The sequence below is a fragment of the Mauremys reevesii genome, linkage group 2 (genome assembly GCF_016161935.1).
Source record: "Mauremys reevesii isolate NIE-2019 linkage group 2, ASM1616193v1, whole genome shotgun sequence".
Classification (NCBI taxonomy): Eukaryota; Metazoa; Chordata; order Testudines; family Geoemydidae; genus Mauremys; species Mauremys reevesii.
The window spans coordinates 189,397,948-189,408,659 of record NC_052624.1 but is presented as its reverse complement, the minus strand read 5'-3'; the positions used below and the strand labels follow the sequence as shown (position 1 = coordinate 189,408,659).

Below are 10,712 nucleotides of genomic sequence, written 5' to 3'. Positions count from 1 at the left end.
AAGCTGCTCACCATGCACACCATGGGAGTGAACTTCCACAGACAGGGCCCAGAGGTGGCTCTGAAGGACGGCTCCGAGTATCCCGACTGGCTTTTCCAGATGCACCTCAGCCCCCCAAGAAACTGGAGAAGCTGGACCCTGAGACACCCCAGTACTGGAGGCTCCTGTGGAAGCACAACACCTCATGCCACAACAAACTGAGCAAGAGCAAGAAGTTTTAGGGTGGGGCCTGTATGGCAGCACTCTTGCAGCCTCCTGTGCCCCTGGGCTGGGGGAGGATGCTGCACAGGGGCTCGAGGTGGGATTTGGATCTGTCCTGTGAGACAGGAAACAGATGCTGCTGGGCGGGTCCTCTGATCTGGGACCAGTTGGCATCTCTGCCCAGCCAGGGTCTCTTATTTTTACTTTGAATACTGACACCAATAAATCACTGGCCGTAACTGGGGGAAAAAACACATTGATGTACCACCTTTATCCTGTGGTTAAGACACATATTGGAGACAAGATGTGATTTTACAGCATTTTTTATAATTTAAAATTAATCTTCCAGCTAGATTTTCGCAATATTATCACATGATATCTCTTTTCCCATAATCTTAGGGCATTGGGTTATTCCTCGGTCATTTATTTGTGTCAGCATTTCTTGTCTCCAAAGTCTAAAATAGTTAAGCTAAAATCTTGTGTTGTCTTACTTATATCTAATGCATGATTCCTCTAACTACTGATCAATATTATACTTCTATAATCTTACAAATTAATTCTATTTAACATACAATTAATATATACAATATAACATTGATTAATCATAACTTCACACCATAAATGGATAATAAAGTAGAATCATTGGCTACACACAAAAAAAATCATGGCAGTAAGTGATTTATGAGTGATCTAATACTTTTCATAATTTTTAAATTTGGTATTTTATGGTTTGGAAAACAGCTGTTTATCTTTCTATTTTAAAAAAACCCTGTTTATTTCACATCACTCTAAAATTGAGAATCTGTCCTCACTAAATTGGTTGTCCAGTTTAAGGCTGAATTACCAACCCCAGGGATGAATGAAATCTCTAGGTAGAATTATAACCTACAAAGATAAATTTTGCATACACTGAACTATGAAATCAAGGGGCATCAGTCATGCCTTATGGCTAATATTATACCATTTACCAAAACTGTGATTCTACTATAAAAAGTGACTATGTATATAAGAAAAGGTTCTTCTTGGTGATGATTGCCTGCATTTCCATAGTTGGAACAGTGGAGTGCTCTGTTCACCTCCACAACCCTAGTGTTCTCCGTTTGATAAGTATATATAGTTGGTTAAGTTAGTTAAGTTAGTTAAATAGTTTAGTATAGTGTAGTGGTGATGTTCTATGTGAACAAGCAGGAGAGAGTCCCTCCCTACTTTGCAGCAGGCGATGCTCCTGTGGGACTTCTGTGTAACTCCACACCCACACCTGTCAGTCCTTTCTTCCAGGAGTGCAGAACATGCTGGCGACTGTCTGCAGGTCATTCATCTCAAAATGTTCTGAAAGAGCCGTGCGCGCGCACCACACCACCTACTGGAGGATGGAGCAACACATCTCGAAGAACAACAGTTACAACGGTGAGTAACCGTCTTTCTTTCTTTCTTTCTGTCTTTCTTTCTTTCTTAATAGACCTGTTCTCAGTTGCATTCAATCAAATCTGCTGATTTTAGTGAAAAAATAAGTTTACTGCTTTTTATTCCAGTTAGCCTTGTAGAACCAACATACATAGCCTAGAGCAGGGGTGGCCAACCTGTGTCTCCGGAGCTGCATGCGGCTCTTCAAAGGTTAATCATAGCTAGGCACAGATTCTGGGGCTGGAGCTATAGATGCTAACTTTCCAATGTGCTAGGAGGTGCTCACTGCTCAAGCTCCCCTGCTCTGCCCCAAGCCCTGCATCCACTCCACCCCTTCCCCTGAGCCTGCCATGCCCTCGCTCCTCCCCCTCATAGCCTCTCCCCTATAGCCTCCTGTGCATGTGAAACTGCTGATTGCATTGGGCGGGGGGAGGGGGAGAGTAGGCGCTGATTGTTGGGGGCTGCCGGCAGGCAGGAGGCAATGGGGGCTGGGGAGTAGGTGTGGGGCTGCTGACGTATTACTGTGGTTCTTTGGCAATGTACATTGGTAAATTCTGGCTCCTTCTCAGGCTCAGGTTGGCTCCCCTTGGCCTAGAGAGAGATGATTTCTGAGTTCAATTATGTTATCTATCTAATCTTTCTTGTGCACATAAGCTTTTGTTGACACGTTCTAAGTCCTTTTCTGTAACCCTGGATATTAACCTGTGGTATGAGAAACATTAACACTGATGAGCAAAACATATATATATATTTTTTTATAAAAAGGGATAACAAAGAAAAAGACCAACCAGGTGTGGCTTTCCATGTAGGAAGAGAAGTGGGAAAGAATTGCTACATCTTTTAGCTTCAATACTACATCATGGTAAGTCCTTTTAATTAACTGTGTGCCTTGGATTTAGATAAAGAACTCCAACTGCAAAATTTGAATGTCCATTTTCAAATGTGAGAGAACCAAAAAAAAAAAAAAACAACCCACCAACAAGATGTGGGCATACAAATAAATGAAATCTGAAGCAGGCGGCCTGGATCTGCAGTCAGGTCCGTGTTGTGAATGTTAAAAAAAACCCTGGATGCCATAACTGAAGGGGTTGTGTTTAGCCACAATATTAAATAGCATTCCATGCACAGCCCTATTAAAGAGGGGGCATGTGAAAGTAATTCTCATACCCTCTCCATTTCCCTTAATTGGGGATATTTAATTTTTTCTTTAATTTTTTTTTTTTTAAAAATCGCGTTAATGACTTTTACCACATTAGCAACTATGGTCTGTCTCCTGGAGCCGTGTTTTGGTTGAATTTACCTTTTATATAAATAGGCATGACTTAGTTAACCAAGATGTAACTGTTCCAGATTTTACCACTAAAAAGGGATGCACATCATAAATCCCTCTTATTCCCTTTTTGTTTGGCCAGTGGGAGTACCCCTGGTTTTCCTTATCTCTTTTCTGAATGTCTCCTGCCTTCTCTTCTCTAATAAAAACACACGCATGGACATACTTTGATATCTAATTGTTTTGTTCTGTTTTTCTCATCGTTTGTAAAATCTGGAGTGCATTTGTTGCTCTTGGAAGAAAGAGACTACAGCCTGGGTACAGCAATGCAGTCCTTAATGGAACTGCTCATGTGCTTAAAGTTAACTTCAATAAAACTACTCAGTACTTAATTTAAGTGTGTTCTTAGGTAATTTGGTGGATTGGGACCCAATGCTACTGGTCAGAGCCAAACAGGGTGTTCTAGTCATCATGCCGGCATCTCAAAAACACCCGTGCCACAGCGCTTTAGCCCTAACCACACGATCTCTACTTCTCTAATGCTGGGCTTTTCTTGCTAGAAGGTGCTATTTATATGATGGCACAGTGAGATGGATATCTAATAGAAATTAGGATTAGACCAGTAAACTCCTTTTAGGTGATCCTGGGATTTCCCCGGGAACACTTTCCCCTCAGCGTGGTCTTGAATCCATAACTCTAGATAAAAGGCTAGCATTTTAACTTACCCTGAAATCTAATCCCTTTTGAAATACAGTAAGTAAAAGGATAGGAACTTTTGTTCACCTCCCAGGATTCTCCTGAACAGTCTGGCTGAAATTTCAAACTTTTGTGCCTAAAGTTAGGCTCTTAAATCCGTTTTTAAGGGCCTGGTCCAGAACCATTGAAGTCAATGGGACTTTTTGCCATTCACTTCAGTGGCAGCAGGATCTGAGCCTAAATACTGGCATCTTTTTAGGTGTCTAAATACAGATTAAACATTAAGCACCCAAAGCTAAATGTTTGCCTCTTTGCTTTTGGTGTGGCAGTATCATGTTTCATGTGCTGTCAACGGTCAGTTTTGCTAGAGACTGGACAACACTTTCATTAACTATGAAGGGGCTCTGCTTAGGGCTTGTCTATATGAACACTCAGTTTGTGGCAGGCTGGAGTGTAAATCCACCTCACACTTGTCTGCCATGCACTAACTGTCCGTGTTTGACCCTGCTGCCATGTACTAAAAGTTTCCAGTGTACTTTAATCTACTCTGGTTTCAAAGGAGGGCAGATCAAAGTGCACTAGGGAACTTCTAGTGTACAGCAGCAGGGTCCACATGCAGAGCTACTGCACGGCAAGCTAGCGGGAGGTAGATTTACACCTTAGCCTGCTGCAAGCTAAATGTTCATATAGACAAAGCCATAAGTCTGAGCCTGCTCAGGCTTCTGGCAAGATGCAGGAGTGGTCTGAGGTGTGAGCTTTGTCTGTTTTCAAGTTGTAGAAGCAATAATTGTATGTATTTACTAAGAATAGCCTCTCTCCTGGCTTTGAGTGCCTGCCTGCCCTTCAATCCATAACAGCACAGCTCCCATGGAGATGTGCTTCCGGACCTTTCCCTAGGGGTGGCTGCTGTTGGAACCTCCCCTCTAAATGGAGGTTTCCAGCAGAGAGAGGGCATTACGCAGCAGTCAGGGGCAGGACAGCAACAAGTTGTATCAACTTCTCAGCCTTAAGGAGGAAAAGGGGGGGGGGGGGAATAAACACACTTCCATTGCCTCCATCTGTACTCTCCCAGACAGTGGGGGAGTGCTGCATAAGCTTTTAAACGGATGCCTGTATCATACGGCTCTAATAAACATCATCCCAAATCCTAGCCATTCACTTGCTGCTGTATGGGTGTTCATCTCAATTGCACGTACAACATTAATCACCCTGAGTCTAACATTGCTTTGCTCTGCTCAGCAAAGCAGCCTGAAGGGTCTCAAGATTAGAACAACTTCTCATCATCACTTACATGAGACTAATATCTGAAAATACTTTTTGAATTTAAAAACTATGAATTTCCAAGCTTGCTGTTAGGATGCCCTTCTTTTGTTTTTCTATCTTGGGACACAACAGAGCCCAGAGGAGAAGGACATTAGACAAATAAGTCTTTTTTGTTCTCTGGGGCCTGACCATTTAAGCTCTGTGCATGGAAGTCCTATTGGCTTTAGGGGGAGTTCTGTGTATGGAGGACTTGCAAGGTAAGCCACGAGGTAGGAAGCAGAGGTGTGGTAACAAGGGTGTACTCCTTGTGACAGCTGATGTGGAGTCTTGTAAGTGTTTGTGGGCCTGATCCTAAAAGGTGCTGAGTGCCCCCAGTTCCCATTGAAGATCATCTGTAGCTGCCAAGTTCCATGCATCATTATGAGTGACTTTCTTTTGACAATGTGACCAAGCCTTTTCTGATTTGGCCTTTGCCCAATAATGTTACACTAATATTAATCAGCACTTATATAACACCTGCCAACTCAGGACCTCAAAGGGCTTCTCCTTACCTGTATAGATATAATCATATTGTCTGTCAAGTTTTTGCAGCATAATAATGTTAGGTCACTGAACAAAATCTTGTTCCTAGAATCCAGCACAGGTAATGGGGCTAGTTCGGAGTGAACTCCAAAGGGGGCTGGATGAGAAGTTCTCTCTGGAATGCAGAGCAATAAGGATCCAGTCAGCTGCTGCAACTCTCTCAGCAAGGGAATGGGGCCGTGCCCCTAGGAGGTGAGGGGAGTATTGGGAATTTTGGGAAGGGGCCTTCCAATCAGCATTTGCAGCTCTGAAGGAGAATTTTTTTAAACTACTTTTTTCTAAAGGTGGCATTTAGATTTAGGGCAATGAAGACAAGCATGGCTGGTAACTTGGGATCACTTGTGGCTATATAAATACTGGGTAAACACATTGTCCTCTCAGCTGAAATATAGTGCACGGTATTGACAAGTGGCTGTTATGAGGTGGAGGGTAACTAATCACAAAATGATAGGTAGAGATGAAAATCTTTATTCCATTATCCAGACCGTTTCCTTGCCAGTGAGGGATTGCTCCCTGCAGTGTATTTTCCAGTCTTTTACTCAGTCAAATATGAATTGGTTCAAGAAACGTGGCTTCCCCCAATACCTTCCACAGTCTCACTATAGTAAGTTTTTTTTTCTTTCTTATTTGTCTGTCTTTTTATTACATTAGCACCTAGTGACCTCAACTGAGTTCAAGGCCCTAATGTACTATGCACTGTATAAACACATAATTGGAGACAATCTCTGCCCAGAAAAGCTCAAATTCAAAACAGACAAAGATATCACTGGTCTACAATTTTTGAGAAGTCGTCTGCTTCAGAGATAAAATGTGCTATTTATTATGTATTTTGATATGCTGAATTCAAATATGACAATTAAAACAACTGATTGGCTACTGTTTCTAAGTTATGTAAGTTTTTACATTTTATGTCTATGTATATGGTGTAGATAGTAGAGTTTTAATCATAAATTGTAAACCTAGGTCTTTTCATGTGTTTATGGTTGCTTTACATGATAATATTTCACCTGTCCTGTTTATGTAACACTTTAAAAATCAGCAAAAGGGTTATATAAATAAAATTTATGACAAAACAAAGGGCAAAAAACTATTATGTACATAGTTTAGTCCTATTCAGTCTCTACTCGGTGCTTCTTGGCTTGTCTCTTGTATTCATTAAATGGAGCATCTCTTGTCACTGTCCAGCAATAGTCTGCAAGCATTGATGGGCTTCATTTGCCCTGATAGCGTTTCTCCATTGTTGCAATGTCCTGGTGAAATAGCTCGCCATGCTCATCGCTCACTGCTCCGCAGTTCGGTGGAAAAAAATCTAGACGAGAGTGCAAAAAATGTATCTTTAGTGACATGTTGCAACCAAGGCTTTGTATGCCTTGAGGAGGTTTTCCACCAACAACCTGTAGTTGTCTGCCTTGTTGTTTCCGAGAAAATTTATTGCCACTAACTGGAAGGCTTTCCATGCCGTCTTTTCCTTGCCACGCAGTGCATGGTCAAATGCATCATCTCAAAGAAGTTCATGAATCTGAGGACCAACAAAGACACCGTCCTTTATCTTAGCTTCACTTAACCTTGGAAATTTTCCACAGAGGTACTTGAAAGCTGCTTGTGTTTTGTCAATGGCCTTGACAAAGTTCTTCATCAGACCCAGCTTGATGTGTAAGGGTGGTAACAAAATCTTCCTTGATTCAACAAGTGGTGGATGCTGAACACTTTTCCTCCCAGGCTTCAATGACTGTCGAAGTGGCCAATCTTTCTTGATGTAGTGGGAATCTCTTGCACAACTATCCCATTCGCAGAGAAAACAGCAGTACTTTGTGTATCCAGTCTGCAGACCAAGCAAGAGAGCAACAACCTTCAAATCGCCACAAAGCTGCCACTGATGTTGGTCATAGTTTATGCACCTCAAAAGTTGTTTCATGTTGTCATAGGTTTCCTTCATATGGACTGCATGACCAACTGGAATTGAGGGCAAAACGTTGCCATTATGCAGTAAAACAGCTTTAAGACTTGTCTTCGATGACTCAATGAACAGTCTCCACTCATCTGGATCATGAATGATGTTGAGGGCTGCCATCACACCATCGATGTTGTTGCAGGCTACAAGATCACCTTCCATGAAGAAGAATGGGACAAGATCCTTTTGACGGTCACAGAACATGTTAGGGTTTCCATCACCTGCCAGGAGATTCCACTGCTGTAGTCTGGAGACCAATAGCTCTGCCTTACTCTTGGGTAGTTCCAAATCCCTGACAAGGTCATTCAGTTCACCTTGTGTTATGAGGTGTGGTTCAGAGGAGGAGAATGGGATAAAATGTGGGTCCTGTGACATTGATGGTTCAGGACCAGAAGTTTCATCCTCTTCCTCTTCCTCGTCTGACTCAAGTGAGAATGATTCCGGTGCATCAGGAACGGCAGTCCTTCTCCGTGGGGTACTGGGCGTATAGCTGATGGAATGTTTGGATAATGCACAGTCCAATTTTTCTTCTTTGACACACCTTTCCCGAATGGAGGCACCATGCAGAAGTAACAATTGCTGGTATAATCTGTTGGCTCTCTCCAAATCATTGGCACTGCAAAAGACATAGATTTCCTTTTCCTGTTCAACCACTGGCGAAGATTTGTTGCACAAGTGTTGCAGCATATGTGTGGGGCCCACCTCTTGTCCTGATCTCCAAGTTTGCAGCCAAAATAAAGGCAATAGGCTTTCTTAACCATAGTGGTTATACTGCGCTTTTGTGATGCAAAAGTAACTTCATCACAAACATAGCAGAAGTTATCTGCACTGTTCACACAAGTACGAGGCATCTCTGCTCACTTTGGCTAAACAGAAATGTGTCCCTTTGCAAAATCAAACACTGACAAATAAGAGAGCACGACACTGTATGATTTCTAGAGCTGATATAGGGCAATTTGTTCAGCAGAGTGATGTAAGCTTCCTTATGATTGCATCATCCATGACTTCTAGGAATAACATGATGCAATTCATATCATGTATGACGCAATACCAGCTTCAGAGTGCATCATTCATTGTTTTGCCTAAAAAGCAAGTACTGTCCAAACCCAGTCATAGATTTATTCATAGATCCAGTCAAAGATGTATTTTAGTCATTTCTGGTTTAAATTGAGATCCCTTCCCTTTATAACTCACTTATCCTCCGTTATTCCCAAGTCAAGGGTCGTATATACTGACCCAATAGCATATCTTGAAAACTAGAGCCAATCAACAATTTTAAGCATCATTTTCATTCTCAGTGACCCAGAATTAGTAAAGTTTTGACTACATTTAGTTCAGAAGCATTTTGGCTGTAGAGCAGTGTATTAAGACAGCTTCCTTTTCTTTATCTTATCCCTTTATTACTAATTCCACTCTCTTCTACTCCTGTAAATAATTCTTTTCCCTCCTGAGTGTTTAAACACTCAGCTGTTCTCCTGAACATTGTCAGCATTTAACCAAACTATTCATATTGAGTTCTTTAGTCTTTCCTCATAAGCCAACCCTCCCAGTAGTTAATAAGCTACCACCAGAGAGACTTTTATTTAAGGAGATAAAGCTGCTTGCATTTAACCAGGCCTTCAGACAATGTTTGTAATGTTTATGATGGCCAATAAATGGAATAATAACCACAAAATCATAAACCTGATACATCATGAACTCTAAACTTTGTTTCAAGTTATAGATTATTAGATAAGGATTTATTTAAAGTGAAATATTAAGCAATAAAAGAATCCCTTTTTTCTTAGCACAATATTGCATTTTCCAGTAGTATACTATGACTCATTAGCAAGCTGTTGAGCTACAATAATATAATAGACCTACTTCTGATCTCACTGACACCGTTGTACTTCAGGATTACCTCCGTGGAAGAGAGTGGAGTTTGATTTAAAATCAAGGCAGTGGAGATCAGAATTAGGTAGTTTTAGAATTGTGCCTCAGGGTTAGGATAGGCACATTTAAATATAAATATACAAATTTCACCTTCCTCACTCACCCCTTTGTGTTTCATCTGTATACATTTCAGTTAGTTTTTATGTGAATTTAACCCAATGTGAATGCTTAGAAGAAGGAGGAGTCTTTATAAGGCCCAGAAAGAAACAGTGGGGCACATTTCACATGTATTGGTGTGTATGTGACTTGGCTTTTGTAGACAGCATTATTAGTTGACAGGTTAACTAAAAAGCTGTCATAAAATTCTGAACTAAAAGTTATTTTTTAGCCAATCAGTAACCTTTCTTAGTTAGTTACAAACCTTTTAATCAACTTGGATAAATTCTTTGTCCAAAATAAAAAGCACAGCTTGTAGTTCAGTGTCTCTAGTTCCTCACCCACTATCAAGAAAGCGGCAAAAAGAAGAACATAAATAGGTAAGGGTTTTCTTTTAATATGCAATATAGAAAATAGTGCTAATAAATATCCTGACTTTTCCTGAATAGAAGACTTTCATGAGTTAGGAATGTAGGCCCAAGCTTTCAGTAGTAGAGCTGGGTGGGAATTTTAACCTGGCTATTCTGCATCCCAGAGGAGTGCTCTAACCACCAGGCACTTTGGCTCTTCTTGTGTGGATGTCTCTCCATCTCTCCTGTTGGAGCTGTTCTGTTTTGTATACATTAAATATTCATTGGGCCAGAGAGAGAATCAGGCAGAGCAGAGACATGAATCTGGGTTTCCCACACCCCAACTGGGCTATAGAATCAGTCTCACTATATAAATAATTAAATATGTACTAGGTCAAAGTGGAACAGCTCCAAAAGGTGAGATTGAAAGAGCAGTCGCAAGTGAGCACCCTCACCACTGGGCTATTGGGTATTCTGAGCTGGATGTCTCTCACTCTTGGTTTGTTTGTTTTTTTCAAAACTTTTTGAGAGGTTTTCACTTTATTCTAATGGAACACATACAAATATCACAACCTCACTTTTTTTCATAAAACAGAATTCTCGGTTTCCCACCAGCTCTAGTCGTAGCACTATAATCTGTCTTGGAAAACGGCTTTACAAAGTTTTACAAAAACAGTATTTCAAACAGTTGCTACCCGAGTGTGACAGTGCTTTCTATCTACTAACCAAATGTCAGATCCTGCCAGCACTTCACATGGAGACCTTCCATTGTAGTTATAAGGCTTGCAGGATGAAACTCCGTTTCTTTGCCCAACTTAAATCACTGCCAGATTTGGTGAGAGGCTGAGATCTTCCTGCAGCTTGCTGAATGCCTTCTGCTCCTGTGGAGTACAATGGAAGCTGCTTTGCATGGCTGAGTCTTTTTTCTGGAGAATTTGCTGAAGGAGAAATGTGTGAATACTAGAAC

At 41.2% G+C, this 10,712-nt stretch overlaps 1 protein-coding gene across 1 annotated transcript in view; it reads left to right on the top strand.

Annotated features, from left to right (window-relative positions):
• Nucleotides 1–2,367: 2,367 nt before the first annotated feature.
• The window catches only part of LOC120399587 (beta-Ala-His dipeptidase-like), a 44,894-nt gene continuing 36,549 nt past the window's right edge, over nucleotides 2,368–10,712 (top strand). Inside the window, exon 1 of the mRNA XM_039528000.1 lies at nucleotides 2,368–2,467. Coding sequence (XP_039383934.1) covers nucleotides 2,465–2,467 — 3 coding nt within the window. The 5' untranslated portion in view covers nucleotides 2,368–2,464. The remainder of the gene's footprint in view (nucleotides 2,468–10,712) is intronic.